A 20,963-nucleotide genomic window follows, 5' to 3' on the forward strand; every position below is an offset into this window, starting at 1 on the left:
CGTCGATTCAATTTCAAGTGGCAAACAGTGCAAATTGAAGCATTTCAGAAACTTAAACGAGGCCTGCAGACACCACCGCTATTTGCGCATTTTGACAAATACGCCGAAACAGAATTACACACCGACGCAAGCAGCGTACGACTCAGTGCCGTCCTTGTGCAAAAAATGTGCATTCAAAAATGTGCATACCAGAGAACAACACCAAGTGATTGAAGTGTTTTGTAAAACTACCATGCTGGGGTCCTGTCGAGGCAATGTCAACGGTAATTTAGTGAAACTTGTTGTTGGGATATTATTGAGAACTAGTAAGTGCATGTTACAAAAAAATTAAAAGAAGCAAACCACCATGCAATAATGAATAGAAGAAAAAGGCGTCAATTTTTTTTTCTTTCTGGTGAGGTGTGCTTCTAGGATCTCTTGATCCATCACCTCCTTGCTTCTACCTAGAATTGTCTTGTTAGGAAATCTCGCCTCACATCCACACACTATTCAGTGCATAGGCAAATGTGCCAAAATAATATGCGATTGTGCTTGATCAAAAAATCACGCTCTCTTGCTCGATCGTTTACCCATCGGCCGGTTTGGCCGATGTAAATCCGTCCACAGGTGAGCGGAATTTCGTAGACTACTCCCAATGCACAGGTGAGGTATACGACACGGCCTCACATGCCTGTTACCACACTGGGCGGGCTCGAGTCCTCTGGAAATCTGTGGACACAGGCACTGCAGTTTTCTTGGCGCAAAAAACACCGCAGGTACTTCGAGTATACTGGCCACCTTTTTAAAGTTGTGTGCAACCTTACGGGTATACGGACAAGTACTGGTCTTTTTTCAAACCTCCGACATTACTTTTCTCTTTAGCCTTTCGTAGCAAGGGTTCAGCCGCTGCCGCAACGACAGAGCGAGGATACCCAACCGACCTGGTCGTCAAAGCTCTCCTGCATTCTGTGAGGGCAAAAACCTAGCCAACGCATCTTCCAAGCATATAAAAGCATTATCTCTCTTAATTAACTACTTTAGATTGGGCAGTGTCATAGGCCATCAGCTCTATGCCCAAACTAGGCCCAACAGATGTACTCTTCTGTCAAAGTGAGACTAAAGTATTGTTAGCTCATGCGTGAAGGAGAACCGCTTGGCATTTCTGTAAGATTTCTTCAACTATGTTGGTGCGTGTTAAACCTACTCTAGCATTTAAAACTAAAAAGAAGCTGTCCACATACTTGTACACTCGGCGCACACTTGCATTGTCTAGAGCCTGAGCCAGCACTGTCAAGACAAGTTAAAAACAGACTGCACAGTACGGATGCACCACACGTGCCCATACACACGAGCTCTTTCCTTTTGCTTTTGTACGCTGCAGTGAATTTACTATCTGTATCTCCTTTTTTTCCTGCTCTTCCCTGTTTCTTGTCTTTCTTGTCTCCTTCCCAAAATCCCCAGGATAGGGTAGCAAACTTGATGTCTTTCTGGTTAACCTCCCTGCCTTCTCCCTTTGTCTGCTTCTTTCCCCTTCTTGCACGGTGGCTTGCGTCGTCTAATTTTAATCAACGGTGATTGCACTGATAACGCGATAGACTGAAATAACTCATTTCGCAGAAATTCCGGTGTCAGCGTCATTCATTGCGGGCAAAGAATCGGCATTCTCCATAGACGAGAAGTTGCGTAAAATGCTGAAACTAAAAATCCCGGCTCCCATCCGGAATCGTATTTCGACCTTCTGCGAAGAGTTCTACCACAAAGCCACGCCAATGCTTGAAACTGCTTCGAAAAAAATTATGCATTTGTCATGTGCTGCGAGAAGTCCCATTAATGCATGTAAAGTAGCATCGAAAAGCGTAAACTCGCACAAGACGTCACACAATCTGAATTGAACAACGAAGTTCAAAGACTCGCCCAGTACAATGCACTTGGACAAGATCATCATCAGCACAGCGTCAACAATGTGGTGGCCACTACTAGTCCAGATTAGGAAAGAACTGCCACTCATTCGCTTGGAATGGGCGAGGCCACCACAGTAAAGCCCAGAACTGCTTGCGGGCAAGTATTGGCTTTTTTGGCTAAGTTGCAAAACGATAAATTGTGGTGCAGTGTGCACTTGGCAACTATACATGAAATAAGCACTGGGTTGAAATGGCAAAAAGGTCCTTTTATTGCGGTTTGCTTGATGTTCTCATCAAGAAGTGCAGCCTCCAAGGCTAGCGAACAGGGCCCAATTAAGCTTGGCGTTCTGCTATTGAAGACGAAACTGGAGTGTCCTTATTGTTGTTGACTAGCTGGTGTTATAAAGCGCACTATATAGCACATATCGTATGCAATGAATATGCTACTGATTCTACAAAGCACCATTACTACGTGTGAGCCAAAAGTTAATACAACCTTTCATTAGGCCTGGAAAACACTGCGCAGCGACCACACCCAAGGCGCAGATGACGAGCATCCCCACAACACGTAATGAAGAATAACGTCGCGTGATGCAACGATGCTTTCAATACGCGTCTGCGATATGTACACATACAACTGAACACTCTATACTCAAGCATTGATCGACCTTGGAGAATTGAGGCTATGTACACCATTGAGTATACACTTCGCTTCGATAAGGCCCTTCTGTGCTATAACGTCAGTGCTGATGTCATGGGGAACAAGCTTTCAAGCGCCAGTGCTGCAAACATGTCTCGCAGCTTCACGAAAATACAGCTAACTAGGCCGTTTGAAGGCATTTCACATATCTAATATGGAATTGTGTAAGATTGGGCTAGTCGGTGCGTAGTCATATTTTCAACTTTTTTCAGCGTGCAATTATAGGAAAAAATGGGTGGGGTAGACAAAAGGAGCACCGACTTCCAACTAACCTTATTTCGCAGCATGGAAAAATAAATGCGTCGAAAAAGACGATACAGAACAGGAAGATAAGAAAAGCCTAATCAATGCATCAGTATCAAAACACTTGTGACGGGTCCTCGATTGCCTCAAAGCCCAACCAGATAATCACGTACTAACTGTGATAAAGCCACAGATTTGGAGCTTTGCAGTTATCACCTAGCAAATGTTTTTTTCCCCGCTTCATTAATGTTGAGGGTAAGCTAATTCTTATGCCTTGCAATATAAAACACCGATCGAAGGGGGGGGTGCAGCCACAATCCCTGCAATGGATGCCAAGGTGCCCTTGTACGTTATTTGTGTATTTGTGCACATTATTTCAGTGCTCTCCAAGGCGGTCAATTATGCACCTGCCGGTTCGGCCAACATGGGCATTCGTCAGCAGAATCAAGTAGACGACTCCCATTGCACATGGGACGTAGCATGAACTGCGTGCTACAGAGCAGGGGGCAGAGTTTACACGAGGTGTACTAACTCGTTTGCAAAGTCTGCGATTTTTCTCGGCGCACAAAAAAACAACAACACCAGAACGTTGGCAGTCAGACCAATCTTTTTTAGCTTGTGCGAGACATCATGCACAAAAGGTAGTAGGACAGGCCGGCTCTTCCTGACACTTCAAGTTTTTCAAGTTTATTAAAAAAGAATCTCGGAACACAATAAATATATACATAAAGATGCTACATTTTCCGGAGGTCCAAAAGAAAAAAACTGTGGGAGGGCTTCCGAAAAAAATTGTACAAAAATATTTAGTGAGCACAGGGAATAAATTAAATACAGATTTACAAATATAATAAATAAACACATATATACACACACATATATATATCTATATATGTAAGAAAAAAACCTGTCTGAGACTGCGCTGTTGGCACAGAAAGAATTCATTCTATGAAACGTTGAAAAAAGACGCCTAGTATGAGCTCTCTTTATGGACTTTAAGAAAGCCTTCGACAGCTTGAATCATAAAATACTGCTTGCTAAGCTAGAAAGCTATGGGATTCGAGGATGTGCCACTCAACTCGTGAACTCTTATTTGTCCCATCTACGTCAGTACGTTAGCGTTAACGGGCACTTGTCATAAATGCTAGGTTTTAACTTAGGTCTATTGCAGGGAAGTATATTGAGGCAGTTCTTGTTTAATCTATACATTATTTACATTGTTAATATTCAAGATAACTCATTCTACGTTATATATGCCGATGCCGCCAGCATTTTTTCAGCGGTAAAAATCGTGACGAATCGATTAGAAGGTCTAATGAAATGCTAGTTGCCCTAAAAGGCTGGTCAAAGTTAAATACACTAAAAATTAATATTGCCAAGACAGAAGTGGTCAATTTCTGCCCTAGGGGAAGAACTCTATCCTCTTGTGGGTCTTTGACTTATGGCTCCAAAAACATAGAAATTATACCAGCATTTAAAACTCTTGGTGTTTGGTTCACAGAAAAGCTCCTATGGAATGTGCATATTAATCTCGTGTGTTTAGCTGTCTCGCATTTTGTTGGTCTTTTATAGCACAATAATTATTTTCTTCCAACTGATATCAAGTGGTAGCTCTTCAAATCGTTGTTTATGCCACAAGTGAATTATTGTAAACTTGTATGGGACACTCGCGTGCATGAAGCCTTAAAAGAGCTCCATGTTCTACAGAAAAAGGTTTTACCCATTGTGTAAAACTTAGCCAGAGATCTTCCTTCCGCGCAACTCTTTCAAGCTGCTGATATCCTAACGGTTTTCAAAACTTACAACTTGCGCCTTGTTCTTCACTATCAGTATAAAATAAAGAAAAATATTTCAATGCTGGTCGATTTAGCAGAGTTGGCTGAATACTTTTCTTTCTATTCCTTACGATTCATGAAAAAGTTCGAAACAAGAACACCACACACAAACTACGGGGCTCAGATGGTGCAAATAACTTTGCCTTCTGTATTAAACCTTTTATTGCTAAGTAGTTTCTGTGTTTCATCTTCCAGTCCTGCGTCAGAAATCTGAATATGACCCACAATGTTCCATAGCTTCATGCTGACTACCTCGCATAATGCTGATTTACACTCCGAGGAATTTTAATTTCATGAAACAAACAAGGAGCAGTGGCAAACATCGCACTTGAGGAGTTTTTGCCAAACTACACAAGGAGCACCATCAAGACATTTCGTGCCCTTCTCGTATGTAGAATGCGCACTGTAAGCTGTTTCGCACACTGACAAAAGAGCTAGTATGCAGGAACTAAGTGTCCAACGCATCAGCTATGTCTTTCATGTCTATGTCTTGTGCAACTCGCGAAGTGGAAGGTGGTCTCTGCCGGTGCCACGCAACTGGGGAACCGCGGCCAAAGCAAACTCGCCTCGGCACGCCACTGTGTTTGGTTGTCTTGACTTGATGCTTGTTAGGCAACAGTGCACGTGGAAAGTATGAGAAGCCAGCTGGGTACCTGCACGGAAATTACAAGGCTCAATATATTTTCTTTTCAAATACGCTTTTCATAAGGGCAGACTGGCTCCACAGCTACTTGGTAGGGCATTATTCATTCCATCAATGAAACACACACACAGAGCAATGGCATCCTAACCATGGTTCTTTTTTTATCTGTCGGGTTTCTTCCCCCTAAAGCATTTCACTGTTATTTTTTCATAATACCATCACATTGTTTTGCAACAAATGCAACGTACGTGCACCGCACTGTAAGCACTCCTGCCTAGGCAACCACTACTGCCTTAGTTGCTGGCAGTATTGAATAAATAAACTAGTTTCTTCCCCCTAAAGCATTTCACTTTTTATTTTTTCATAATAACATCACATTAACTTGCAACACATGAAACGTACGTGCACCGCACTGTAAGCACTCCTGCCTAGGCGACCACTACTGCCTTAGTTGCTGGCAGTATTGAATAAATAAACTAGTTTATTCCCCCTAAAGCATTTCACTGTTATTTTTTCATAATAACATCACATTAACTTGCAACAAATGCAACGTACATGCACCGCACTGTAAGCACTCCTGCCTAGGCGACCACTACTGCCTTAGTTGCTGGCAGTATTGAATAAATAAACTAATCAAATAAAACTAGTAACATTAAGTACTTCCAATGTCTACGTTACCTGCTCTTCAATGGTATCATAATAAAAATGAAGAGTATAATGTGTTCATATACTCTTACTAACTTATAAAAAAGTCTTGTAGTTTCCCATAAGCATTGTTGCGATAGACGTAATGGTGATGCAAGAAATGTCACGATAAAGTGGTGCCTTTAAATGCTGTATTGCGAGGCTCACAATGATATATACACAAAAACACGCGCAGAAAGTCTTACTTATTCACCTTTAACCTGTGTAACTTGCACAGCGGTAATTGTGAGCAAGCACCAAGTAATGAAATCCACCAGTAGTTCTTAATGAACATTACTCAGGGTATATAGGTATCCAATCAAATTACAAGTTCACTTGTCCTTTTTAATCGAAAAGCTAGGAGTAAAACCACTGCCGAGCTAAAAATGTGGCAAATGACAGTGCAGGAAAGAGCACAGCGTTCCACTTGAAAGAGAGGGAAATGTTCACCCCTCTCTCTACACGTCAATATATGAGATTCACAATGCGCCCACCCCTTAGGTTGTTAGTGGGGTAGGGCATACATACATACATACATACATACAAATAACATTCTTAAAACATCAGAGGGACTAGTTATTTTTTATTTTACAATAGACTATATTAATCCTAAACAATATTTTCATGCGAGAAAGAGTGACGCAAGCTTGGCTATGGACAACTTGACGTACCACTGAGCTTGTAGATTGGGCCTTTGCCCTATGAAATGGTAGCTTGGCTTTGCAATGAGGCAGTTTAGGCCACGTAATCTGCATTTTCGTTTTTCTTTGCTGCTCTGTGCCTCTTGGTAAAGCCCAAGACTACTGGGAGAAGCAGTATTGCCAGAACGAAAGCCTTCGAGATGAAAAGGCGTCTCGCTACTTTATCGCTAGGGGAGGGTGCTCCTCGTACCAGTGTTGTACACGTTCCTCTAAAACGGGAATGAAAGCTCATTCCTTCCCAGTTTTCGAACGAGTTCTCGTTACAAGTTCCCTAGATACAGAAGGAACTCGTTACAGTCACATTAAAAAATTAAAACGTGTTACATTAATGCTAATTTGAAATTTTTATCGACATATAGGGCTGTATAAAGTGAGAAACTTAATGTTCATTTAGCGCTGCGTATACTTTACGAATTGAATATCAACAGAGACAAGTTATATGTCGATGGAAGGAGTCTAAGGAAATGATCCTAGACAAGCTTTTTAGAGGTCACCGGCGATACTACAAATATATTGAACTGCAACTTCAGCGCTAGTCTATTACAAGTGCAACACATACGACACTTTCTACAGCAGCTTTCAAATGAGCAGTCAGAGTAGCGCACTTCAATACAAAACATTATAGCGTGAAGTAGCTTGTATCGCTGAAACACTGGAGTCTGCATCGGCGTTGCTGGTTGTGCGTAAAAAATAGGGTTGTCCGTGAGTGAAATTTTGAGATAACTACAGATAAATACTAAAAAGCAGTGCGAGTGCGAATTGAACCCAAGCCTTTTATGTAGCAATTAAGCAGCTGGCGTTCTACCAAACAGTTAGGTAATTGCTTGAAACTGCTTGGGTAAAAAAAATATACAAATATGTAATTAGACGAGTCTTCTTAACGCATATAGTGTTGCGAGGCAAGAGTGTACCATGACACCATGTGTCAGCGTATCATCATTGCATACTAAGTGCGCGTTTTGAAGGCCCCATGTTACAGAGGGCTCAGACAATGTCAACAACTGCGTAAGTTCGCGTTGGCCTAACCGATGCCTAGAAGACTCTTCAATAATTTGCAGGAAGGTACTCTGCAACTGAACTTGCAGTGAGCATTCTAAAATACTTTGAAACTACGAATGTTAAACTTGCTCACGCTCGTTTCCTTGCGACAAAGTTCACCGAGAACTGAAGGCATGCTAGCAACTGATAAAGCGACACACATGTAGCCAAATTACATTATCCCATTTCGCTTTAGAAGGTGAAGCTCAAGTGTTGTGATTGGTTCCTCTGTCCTATGTGCGATTAACTCATTCCGCAACGATCATTGGCCCCTTTTCAAGACACCATTGAACTGCACAATGCATCGACTATGCCGCAAGGTCACAGACGCATTGCAGAACCGCCAAAATGCGCATGCACACACACACACACGTACACCTCTGTACTCTAGGTAGTCCTCGTGCCCCAAGGGGCGTATACGGGGCGGTACATTTCGGCTACGTTCTGAAGTATGTCTACATCTGTTTGCTCCTCCTATTTCAGATCGTAGATTATCCTATGAATGGCTAGGAACTGATTGCTTTTTGACTGTGACTCATTGAGAAGTTGCTTCAGGAGGTTCCACTTGCCTCCTACCCGCATCTGCCCATAGACTGCCGAGGAGACCTCGTTCCATGCTGCTTGTTCAATTCTTGGCAGTAGACTTTGATGTCGCGATTTAAAATCGATACCTTCTTGCACAGCCTCCAATTTAGTCTCTGTAAGTGCGCATCCATCCTGTCGACTTTAGGTCTGTTTCGACTATTTTGCTAACAGCCTAAACGTCCTCTTTTAGTTTCAGTATGAGGTTTACGAACGAATCATAATCATCGGAGTTCTTTGCCCGACATTTACGGAAGGCATCCCAGTCTACTACACTGAATGCCCTCAGGCGAGCTGCCTTAATTTTCATAGAAATCTCTACAATAAAGTGGTCACTGTCCAGATTTTCTTGCTTATTGTGTGCAAATAACAAGCATATCAAGGTATAGTGATGCCATGATCTTATCAGGTGAACGAGATGCGGGGTAATGCGAGTTAGTTTTTATTTTTGGTACCACGGTCACGCCGATGAAGACCTTTCACTGCACGAAAAGGCTTGAAACAGCAGAGTGTGCAAGGCAGCCATACAAAAAAAAAATCGATTGCACGAGATAAAAAAAATATGAAGTATGGAAGCGCATTACCATAAGGTAGCCAGTTACTTCGTGTATATATGTGTGTGAAGCACGTTAAGGCAAACCAGCGAGAACATACGACGGAGTGGCCGATCACTGGAAGACGAAGAAGAAGAAAAAGCTCGTTATTCAAAGACATAAAAAAGAAGGGAGGGGGGGGACTCGCGCAGAAGACAGGAGAGACAGTTTGGAACACGGTTGCAAAGGGCCGAATGGCGACTGAACCCGCATCATACGTTCCCTCGGTTATCCTTGCGATCTGAAACTCATTGTCTTCTGCGACATGTCTACATTCGCCATGAAACGTAATTTAGTACCTTCCCTCATGATGGGTGCGCGCAGAATGCTTTCTTCAAACGGGCGTGTAAGCTTGGATGATTGCCGTCGCAAAACAGCTGGCAGGAAATATACAAGATATCCGCTTCACATTTGCGAAATGTGTTATCTGTGTCGAAGGTCGCTACAGTATAGTGTTGGAGTAATCCAATAATAAATATTGCCCTTATTACCGTAACGTTGGCTGACAGCGACCGATATATCGGGCGCGTAGCAGACGACTGCCACTTTGACGGAGCTCTCACCACAGAGAAAGCCCACGGGTCCAGCGCAGCAGTGCGGGAGTTTCCCACTAAAGGCCCTCACTCCTCCCATGTATTCGCGCGGCGCATAGAATTTCATACATTAATATCTAGATAGGAATCTGGCACTGGGATCGTGTGCTCCGATGAGAATTATGGGAAGTGCAAGCTTCAGATTGAATTGCGTTAGCTTGCAAACTTTATACAAATCTTTTTCTGCAGTTTGTTTTGTTCTTGCCACAGCGTAGGTAGTGGGGTGCGGTGCAAAGCACTGAAGCAGTGCCTTTGTTGTTGAAAGAGGCTGAATAACATTAAGTGTCTTGATTTGCTGCAACGTTGCAGCTTCACAGGTTGCATTTGATATTTGAAGTGAAGCATCATCCACTTACTGCAGCACATAAATGTAGCGTCTCACGCCAGTGCAGGATATTACATCGAGTTTATGATTTTTCGTAAGTGCGTATTGCCAAACCTTGTTTAAATCGACTGCAAAACGGCAGTGAAACAAGGTAGACACACCGCCACGCTCCTCTGACTCGACTCCACAAGCAAACGAGAGGTGCGTTAAGGGCAGACGCACCTGGCATCAAAGCAGACAATTACTTTGGTTTTTTTTCTTCGTGCGCTTAAACTACAGTAATACCACGATTCGTTAAGTGTTTCTCACTGAATACTGTACTGCTATTTCTACAAATAATAGATAATGTGCATTTTCAAGGGCAAAACAAGACTGTTTTTTTTCAAGTGTTGTACAGAATATTTCATTATATATTGAAGCCAAATCCGGAACGCAATAGCAGAGCAGTGCATACCCTGGTGATTAAATATGTCTAGGTCTCACTTCAACCTCAAGCTCACGAAAACTTTTTGCAACAAACTTTCCGCACAAAAAAATGAAGCAAGTTCCAGTTAAATACAACTTTATGACGGTTCGTATTACACTCGGCAAACAAGCATCGTGAATCTCGAGAATGAGATCCATCCAAAGCAGATCCGAAGCCTGTAGTTCCGAATTATTCCCATGGGGGGTACAAGCGCCACTGAAGGAGCCCACGTAGACACTAGCGCCAGATTCGCCTCTAGGTATTATTGTATGAAAATCTATGATGCGATGCTTTGAGATCACTATACATCTTTTCACAGGAGCACTCTCGCACCCCTGAGCGGCGCGGGTCGAGGGTATGTTCTCAGTGTTGACCTCACGCCAATCGTGCATTGGGCTGTGCATGCCGTACCTGCGGCGCCCCCTTTGGATAAAAAATTACTGCCATGGCAGGAAATTGTGCGTATTTGAACAACAGACCAACTGGTCATCACTGTGTCGTTTATGAGTGCACGTACAATCAGCGCAAGAGGAACAATTTGAGTGAAATTATGTCTGCAGCACTATACGCCCCACGTCGAGTGTTGTTGTTAAATGTTCGCGCTGCATTGCTGTCCGTCGTCGCCTGAATTGCAGAAGCAGTGGGTGTCCTCAGTAAATCAAAAAACCTCCACGTGTCGCGGAGGTTCTTTCAGGCCTCTGTTCACGACAATTCATTGGTGGCAAAAAAACTGATAAGAACAACGGTTTTGTGCTGCATCTTGAACACAGAAAAAGGTACACATGCAGCCACTCGTATCTAGAGCTCCCAGCTTGCCGCTTTAACTGCTCTTTTCTGCAAAAATATGCAAGTACCACGATGCTGAAATAATACGAAACATAGCTACACTGCATGCACCCTTTTGTATAATTCAAGCATGATTAGAAGCTTGTAGCTATTGTGAAGTAGCAGCTGCGGCTAATACCATCCCCACTTACGTACCCATGCTGCTCTAGATGTTTGTAAATCGCTGAAGGTACTGCGCTTGCTGTTACTAGAACAGGCGCGTTTGCGCTTGAGAAACACGACACTGACATGACCTTGATGAAGACACGAGGCAGACCCAAACTATCGGCCAATGAGTCGCCTAACACATGGTCACACAACGCCGCCGCCTCCTCATAAGACAGCATTTTATAGTAGTGTAACATGGATGGCAGACCAAAAACACCAGCGAAATGCATCCACGGACCTGTCGTTGGCGCGCCTTCGGGAGATCTGCGGCCGAGTGAAAATTTTCCCCATGTCGTTGCTTCAAACGACCACGAAGCCGGGAATCTTCAGGGAGTTAACAACACCCTCTCCGAGGCTTTCGCGGCGTCTGAATAGGCAGCTCGAGCACCAAAGCGGAAGTTTTTTCTTCACTTCCCTATTGTGTCCACCATCCGTGTCCCTCGTCACCATATATTATGGCGAGAGCTGTGCTGCATAGCCAGAGAGTGACAATGGCAGAACGGGGAGCATGTCTGAAAATGAGGTGCACGTGTGTCGGTGTCACTGTGTGTTCCTCCCCCAATGTGATTACAGAATTGGCCAATGAAAGATAGTGAGAACGACAAGCACAGGCGGGGTTTTCGAGAGACCACCAGCGGACTGTTTGTGCTTTTGCATTGTACATAGGCCGAGGACAAGAGAAAAAAACACTCCTAAAGACAGCCCACAGACCAAAATTGATGTCGTGTGTCTCTAGTGCAAATTCACCGGCGATAAAGCTGCCGTTCGACTATGCGGAGCTCATTCTTGCGTCACCAGGGCAAAGGCACACCACTGAACGGTTCAGACAGTGACAAGTCGGTCAGTGGCAGCGACTACATCACAAAAAACAGTCTAAGCAAACCTAAAATTGGCGAACAAAGACTTTAACAAAGAACTCGCACCAACGAATAATGCACCAGTTCGAGTACATTCAGCCCGAAATGATGAGTTTGTCAAACTCTCACATTAGATGGCGCGCATTTCAATAGGGCAACTTCCTGTCATGAAAATTTCAAAACATGTATAGACCTCTTCTGTGTTTGTAAACAGAGGTAGGCGCCGTCTATATATGTAGGTTTCTTGTAGCGGCGTCACGGCATGTAGGCTCTGTCCAGCTGTCCATAGAGTGAATATACAGACTCTGTATATAAACTTTTTGCAGATGCCCCGCCATGGTGGTCTAGTGGCTAAGGTACTCGGCTATTGACCCGCTGGTCGCGGGATTGACTTTCGGCTGCATTTTCAATAGAGGCGAAAATGCCGTAGGCCCGTGTGCTCCAAATTGGGTGCATGGTAAAGAACCCCAGACGGTCGATATTTCCGGGGCCCTCCACTATGACGTCTCGCATAATCGTATGGTGGTTTTGGGATGTTAAATCCCACATATCAATCAATCAACTTTATGCAGCTGCACGGGAAACACAATGCCCGATAACAGCACCACTTCATTTTCCTAGCGTACATTGGTAATTACAGGGATCGCCACGGGAGGCTGCGACTTGTCCACGCGTGCGTGCAAGATCACACTGAAAGAAGAAAAAAACATCACAGCATATCCACAGAGTGAATGATGATGAGTGGGCGAAGCTTCAGAGGGTCTTATTGATAAATCGTGAATCCGTCCGTATGTTCATCTGTCTGTCTGTTTGTTTGTCACTCAGACTAGCACCACATGCTGAGTCATCCATAAACTAGGCGGTGACGAACCGGTCACAGTAGAAGAAAAAAAAAAGCCCACAGCTTCAGGAGCTTCACCCCTAAAAAGTGCTCAAGGTCACTAGGTACGCATAACGTATTATCTTTGCCATGCCATATCTCCTCGCTAAGTTTCCAGCCCTTTTATCGGGATAAGAGAAAAAAGAAAGCAATTGCAGCGTGCGACGAATCTTTAACTTCCATTGTACTGGACGGACTCGCACTGGTTGAGTTCATGAGGCAATAAGCTCTTTTAGTGAATCCATTCTATGGTTAGTTGAAAAAGTTTTTCAGGGCCTATTCACCATGCTTGGATGAAAATATACAAATTCGTTTCAGTTCCTTTGGGGCTTGCAGATGTGTCATACTGTTGAAGTTGCTCATTTTAATTTTTAGTGCCATTTTGAAGCAGGTTCAGAGCAGTTGTGAAGAAAAACCCCAATTTGAAGTACCATGTACCAGCATTTCTCTTTTGGAGCAGTTTGGAGCAATTGAAGCAGCACTTCCAATTTTGTGATGTCCATCACCTCATTGCAGTTCACGTCCTCCCATACGTTAATGTTTTTTCACGCTGGTAAGTCACTTTGAGTGTATATAACGTATGATATCCTTCATCGAGGTAAAAATAAAAGTATAGTTTTAAATGCAAAGCATTTACACAGTCGCATGATGTCGCACTTTGGCGACTTCGGCGTCCATACCCCCCCCCCCCCCCCCCCCCCGTCTTCCTTGCGCATGCTCGCGTCTCGTGCCGGCCCAGGAAGACGTCCTGCGAAACTGCCGCTCTAGGAGCCATTAAAAGGGCCCTGAAACACTTTTTCAAGTAATTATGAAATATATTCACTGAAAGAGCTTATTGCCTCATGAATTCCATACCACCAAAAATTTTAAAATATCCGTCCAGTACGAGCGGAGTTACAAATATTTGTCGCATGATGCTGAAACAGCATTCTCGCACCTCTTGTCCCGACGAAAGCGCTGGAAGCTAAGCAGAGATCAGGGGATGACAGGGGCAAAGAAAATACGTCGCGAATGCCTACTAACTTTGAGCACATTTTCTTTTTTTTCTTTCTTTGAATACCCAGCTTTTCAGTGCGATCGTGCTCGCATGCGATAAAGCCCCGGGTCTCTAGCACGCGTGCACAAGTTGCGGCCTCCCGCGGCGATTCCTGTAATGACAAAGTGTGCCATGTTTAAACCAGCCAATGACTAATATGACTTCTACGAGTGATTTATGAGCATCTTGTGTCATTTGTCCAGATAATAGGAAGTAAATTATAGTTGACTTTGATAATTTATTGTGAATTACAGGCCGCCTGCTGCCCTATATTTGGCTCACGTGTTCTCGGAAGCCTCTACTACCGGTCAGCAGCATTTTCTGACCATGCTTAAAAAGTGTTTTAGCACCCCATCAAAGACACCACCGGGCACTCGGCAAGCAGAGCCTGGACAGTGAGTGTACGGACATCTCCCCCGTACCCCACTCCCTCGAAAGTGGGTGGTGTGTATATAAGAGCCAGAGCGCGCATTCGTAATTCATGCAAGGGTGCTTTTACTTGGATTCTCTTGACATGATGCTTCGCTTGACACGAGTAGATGCAATGGAAGCAACAGTTTCTTCAATCAGTAGTTAGACACAACCCAACATCAGCGCCCCATCACTCGTTCAAGGCAACGCTTCTCCTTCATTGAATAATTATTAATAATAATGACAAAACAACAATTAAGCATTCCCAAACAATACCTTGTTATGCAACATTCACGTGATGCCCTCACCACTCTGTGACGAATTCACCCGAGTTCCCCCCCTGCCCCCGTGGGATAATGCGAGCGGCTTTTTCTTGGGTATTGCATGTAGCCCAATTGCAGTGGTTATTATAGAGCACCGCATGCCGTCAACACGCTCTAGCTCCACCAGCGAAGATAAATGGTTCAAGCAATGAAACGTCTAGTTACGGCTACAATCCACACCTCTCTGCTAACTTTTCCTGCTCTTCAGTGACATGTTCCGAACGACATTCAACGAATTTTCGCTGTTTCAACATTTCATACGTCGCATATACGTATGTACTCTTTTCGATATCTTTGTTTCGATTGTGCTGATAAAACCTTCAACATCCAAGTGCAGTGAATCACGTACGGTTCGAGTTTGAGCATTGCTGTGACACAAGTGCTACTTAATGGGAAGTTACATGCTTGTGTTCCCTTGAAGAAGCAACTCCATGTTGCTGACAGCGTAAGTAATGATGACAAAGTAATATGTTTGCAAAACATCGCCACGTTTAACATTCAGTCTCATGCAGCCACAATGATGCACTGCTCGCTAGCGGCTTGATACTGCGGCGAATCTGTGAGGCAGGCTCGATACTAATTACCTCGGAGTACCATGCAGTTCATAAGTCAATCCATGCTTGTGCAGTTTTCTGTAGCACGCACAGGATTACGCAAGGCATCATTGATGCACGGTCCATCAGCTGACAGCACTACTTTTTGTACTGCGATAAAAAAATGAGAAAGCGAACATTTAGCACTTCCTATCATTTGGAAAAGTACTTTGGTCCGATAAACATTCATTTGACAATCGAGAATTTATTCAGTGAAAGTGACACAGGGAGTGCGTCCTATCTTTCCTATGCGAGTTGACGGTTTGACCCTCCTGCCGCAGCCATCTTCAATAATCATCGATAGTGAAAGGTAGCATTCAGTAACTCCAATCTTTCATTGCACGGCGCGCCACCTATAGCCCCGTGGGCATTGCGAATAGACAAGTTCACGTACGTGTAGTCAAGTTAACGCACAAAAACATACGATGGAGTGAGCTACCGAGACCACAGTCGTCTTCGCCAAGTTACAGAAAGAAGGCGCAGCACCACAAATGACTAGTACTACGAAAAAAAAAAAAAACCTCGAAACTTGTCTCCATGCGTGCCCAAGTGTTATGTAACTTTTGAGGCATGAGCACAACGCAGTTAGCAGGCAACAGTTTGCCGCGTCATTGGAACAAAGCTACATGGGAAAAATAACAAAATGCGTGTAGCTTCAAACGCTCATCGCCTCTAGTAATCACCGCATTTGGCGCAACGAAGCACGGTTTAGAAGATAACGCCACACATAACGACAAGCGAAGGGGCCTTCTCCTAACACGCACATTGCAATCCATTGATTCCCCACAAAAATGGCAACAAGTGCAAACCGTATCTCTTCGGCGTCTCATAGCCCGAAATTCCCAGACAGCTTGTCCTGACTGCTTCTGGCGACAGTCAGTCTCGGGCTCTCCGTGGATCGCCAGAACGGTCTAACCACAGAATACCTACATACTACGTTTAGGAGAGAGACTGTATATTTGAATATGCAAAGAATATAAGGGTAGCGATGGCGTTGTGAACTAACTTAACCTAGAGATGGCCCCAATGAAAACACTATATTCGTTGGACATCCGAAACAATTCCCAACATCCGTGGACATGCGATCAGACAGAGCGACCAGAAGAAGCGTTTCTTCACAATAGCAGCTTCTTACACCAGCCAAAACCACTCACGGCGCGCGATGAAAGCAGGCAAAAGCGCTAAAGTGTCGTCTGCTCCGACTGCTGGCGCTCCGCTCTCACATAATGCCCCAGCGCCGATCCACCAGGGGAAGGCCCGGCGCTGCGATTTCTGGAAAGGTCCATACACATCGCAGGCAGCTACCATCTCGCACTCCTGTTTAAATTTCGCAGCTGCAGTGCCCATGGCGCACCCTGAATTTAAAATACTTGTAAAATGTGTTTAATTAGCAAATATAGGCTGATTGACTTGTTAAACACCTGCTTAGTAAAATTTATATAGGTTTAATGCATTACATATAATAATTTATACATTTTGAATAGCTTAAGTAATAACATTTAAAATGACATCATTTTCATGCGGCGCAGGAGCCACTTCTGTGTGGGGCTGGCTGCCGCCCCAAGCAGAAGATGCTGCCAATATAAATATCGTAAAAATGAATGAACAATAGCGATGAGGTATATTTTCAACATACAGATTACGTATTTATTTGAAATTTCACATCTTGAAAAGGGGAAAGCTGTGCGCGTCAGTGAATGATAGACATTTTGATCAACTTTGTTTGTTTAAATTTCATACGTCTTTCAAAACCTAAAAAACATTGCAAAAAATGCAAGTGTTGGTTTTAGTAATTACCTCATAAAATTTTTGTTCTTAAATAAAATATAAGAACTTTACACTTACTAAACTTTAGCAAAATAATTTGCATAGTTGTGTTGTTTCACCTATTTTATTCTAAGCAGCTGGGTGGCCTTCATGGCCTTAGTTTCGTGGATTAGCTTCTGTACAGCGATACTGTGGGCGTTGAGAACTCTGAAAGGTCTCGGAGGGAATACAGAGGTAAGTTAATAGTCTTCAAACTTGCGGTACAGTGTTTACAATGTTTCGTGGGCCTGTTCGTTTCGGCGCTATGTTAGTGGTGTCGCAGCCAGCCTCATGGTATTGTCGCTCTCCGCAGGCCCTTGGACTGTTGGCAAGTAGGTGTTCTCTGCTGTAGTAAGGAATTTGTTGGAGCTAACACGAAGAAGATCCAGCCCTGACAGCTTTCAGTTTTAGAACCGATTTTTTATTATCGCGCTGCACCCGCCGCCCACCCAATGCCAACTTCTTCCTTGACAAGCGCTGCATTCAGAGGCGCTACAAATTCATCTGGATAAATAATTAGTGTGCAGCTATCATTGCGGTGAAAAAGTGTTTTTTGCACTTAATTGTGGTGGTGGTTGGAACACGTTTTGGCTGCAGACAGCGGTCTTCAGCCGCACTCACGTGTTGAATGTTGTGAATGACGAAAGTGGCAGCTTTTACATTGCTCTTATGGAAAGTAGGCACTCGATTTACGTGTTCATCGAGGAATTTCATTTGTGGGGTTTAACGTCCCAAAACTACCATTTGATTATGAGAGACGCCGTAGTGGAGGATTCCGGAAATTTTAAACACCTGGGGTTCTTTAACGTGCACCCAAATCTGAGTACACGGGCCTACAACATTTCCGCCTCCATCGGAAATGCAGCCGCAGCAGCCGGGAATCGAACCCGCGACCTGCGGGTCAGCAGCAGAGTACCTTAGCCACTAGACCACCACGGCGAGGCAAAACCACGATATGATTATGAGAGACGCCGTAGTGGAGGGCTCCAGAAATTTGGGCCACCTGGGGTTCTTTAACGTGCACCCAAATCTGAGCACACGGGCCTACAACATTTCCGCCTCCATCGGAAATGAAGCCGCCGCAGCCGGGATTCGATCCCGCGACCTGCGGGTCAGCAGCCGGGTACCTTAGCCACTAGACCACCGCGGCGGGGCTGTTCATTGAGGAAATGAAAACGCAATATGTAATAGAGTTGTTTGTTGTGTTCTTCTTACTTTGGATAATTGAGCATTTGTTTATTTCGTATAATTTTGCTGGCACCATGACAGTCCAATTAAGAGGCTTTTACTTTAATGTTTTTCGTGACTAGCATTGAGAAAGGTGTGAAGAAATGTTTTCAAAAAAGTAAGAAAGCCCAATATCATTTTATCCCGGTTAAGGGAAGTAGGAGGAGAGAGCCGTTTCTATAAAGTAGTGGATAAAGTTGCACAAATTAAGTATCAAAAAACTGCGGTGACTTTCAAGACTCAATCCTATAATACCAAAGAGACGTGCGGATTTAAATGATTCAAAACTTTTAGCTCTGAAATCCTTTTGTGTAATTTTCTGGCTGGATCAATTTATGTACTAGCATGTCACCTCTCTGTGCAAGTGTTGTATTTTGTTGCTATTACAGAAAACATGGAAAAAATCTAGGTTAGCTTGCCAGACACAGTCAAGAGAATGAAAAGAGACGTGCTTTAAAATAAGCTAGCTAAAAAGTACATTTGGGTAGGTGCCAAGGAGAAATTGCACTTCAGAAGACAGCAAGCTGCCAAATCCTGCTTGGTATGATTCTTTCTGAATTTCTTTATTTCTTCAAGCAAATCTCTCTATCACCCATTTCATTGTTGCTGGCATATTTAGACAGCATATTTAGGTGCTCAACACCTGAATGTTGAGATCCGATTATGGTGGCTTATGTGAGCTGCAATCAGGCATTGAAACAAGAGTGCTTTCCAACTCAGTAGTTTTGACATTTCACTTGCAGAGAAAGCTCATAACGTTAGTAAGCCGGACAAGCTGGTTGTTGAGACAAATGGTTGTTGTTCATCTGCTGTTCTTGTTCTCTTATGATCGAGAGAAAGCACAGTGAAAAGTTTCAAGCAAAATAGGATGCATAAGACACATAATTCGCTCTGTCTTTGCCTCTCTCTCTATATATATAGATCATTGTGTCAAAACACTAAAAAACGAACCCTTAGGTATACACTTCTTTCCCTTTATTTATATATATATATATGAGACAGCCAAGGGCTCAGCAGGAACGGGCAGTCTGAGACAGAGCGCGCACGCACCCGATGAAGATTGTGGTGACACTCAGTGAAGATGATGACAGGGACCCACAAGGATGATGATGATGATTATGATAATACATATATAAGAAGAAGCGCATAACGAATGCCCACACTAATTCCCCCCCCATCGAAGTGGCCAACCTGGCAATAGCAAGTCAATGTGGCAGAGAACGTCGCCTGAAGGGCTTCATGCGAAACACGTGCACGATCTCTTTGGTGCAGTGACGGCGGTCTGTTGGGACGACAAGTGGGGTCGCACGATAATTAACGGGCGAAGTCTGTTCGATAACTATGTAAGGCCCAATGAAGTGTGGTTGAAACTTGTCACACAGACCAGGTGGGAAGAATACAAGGCGATGGGATGCGTCATAAATGACTTTTCGATCTTGCTGTCGCACTTTCGTGTTGATACGAGCACGATCGCAAAACCGGGCTAGAACTGTATTTCTCGCTGGAAGATGGAGACGAGTTGACGCCACTGAAAAGGAAACGTCGAGGAAGAAAGTAGGGGAACGTCCATAAACGAGGTAGAACGGCGAATAACCGGTGGTGCGCTGAACGGCCGTGTTGTAAGCAAAGGTGAGGAATGGTAAGAGAGTATCCCAGTTTTTGTGATCTGGACTGATGTAGACCGCTATCATATCAGCAAGAGTAAAGTGAAACCTCTCGATGAGACCATTGGTCTGAGAGTGGTAGCTTGAAGCTGTCTTGTGTGTTATTCCACAGGTGCGCAATACATCATTTAGCACTTCTGACAGGAACACCCTTTTATGGTCACTCAGCAATACACGAGAAACACCGTGGCGCAGAATGAAGTCGGCAACTTCCGAAGCAGAGGCAGTTGATATAGAAGTTGTCTCCGCGTAGCATGTCAAGTGGTCTACAGCGGTCACTATCCATCGTTTGCAAGTAGATGTGATGGGAAGAGGGCTATAAATGTCGATACCTACAACCTCAAATGGTGTTGTGGGGCACGGAATTGGCTGCAGAGGCCCGGCCGGTGCAGTTGTCTGGATTTTACGACGCTGGCATGAGACACGAGAACAAACGTAGCGCGCGATGCTAGTAGAAATACCAGGCCAGTAGAACCGACTTCGAATGCGATCGTGAGATTTTTGAATACCAAGATGTCCGGCAGTTAAGTCATCGTGGAAGGCTTTACCTAACCATATACCTAAAGATGCCGCACGTTAGGTATATGGGAAGCTCTTGAGAGCTGGTCTATAATACGCCTATAGTACGGATCAGACAACTGGCAGGAGTGAAGTGTGCACTTGTCGTCCGATAATAGCTGTTCTATTGAGGCGAGCGTGGGCGCTGCAGTAGAAGTGATGGCCGAACTTTGAGCGATGCTGAGCTGGGTATTTGGTAGTGGGCAGCGCGAAAGGGCGTTGGCGTCTTGGTGTTTTCTTCCTGACTTGTAAATGATATCGAAGTCATACTCCTGTAAACATAGAATCCACCGACCCAAGCATCCAGACAAGCTCTTTAACGTGGAAAGCCAGCA

At 44.1% G+C, this 20,963-nt stretch overlaps 1 protein-coding gene across 1 annotated transcript in view; it reads right to left on the minus strand.

Annotated features, from left to right (window-relative positions):
- Window positions 1-3,488: 3,488 nt before the first annotated feature.
- The window catches only part of l(2)k10201 (zinc finger protein 511 lethal (2) k10201), a 57,027-nt gene continuing 39,552 nt past the window's right edge, over window positions 3,489-20,963 (minus strand). The window contains exon 2 of the mRNA XM_037419205.2: window positions 3,489-5,308. Within this exon, the coding sequence (XP_037275102.1) occupies window positions 5,104-5,308 (205 nt within the window). The 3' untranslated portion in view covers window positions 3,489-5,103. The remainder of the gene's footprint in view (window positions 5,309-20,963) is intronic.

The sequence above is a fragment of the Rhipicephalus microplus genome, chromosome 6 (genome assembly GCF_043290135.1).
Source record: "Rhipicephalus microplus isolate Deutch F79 chromosome 6, USDA_Rmic, whole genome shotgun sequence".
In the NCBI taxonomy this organism is placed as follows: Eukaryota; Metazoa; Arthropoda; class Arachnida; order Ixodida; family Ixodidae; genus Rhipicephalus; species Rhipicephalus microplus.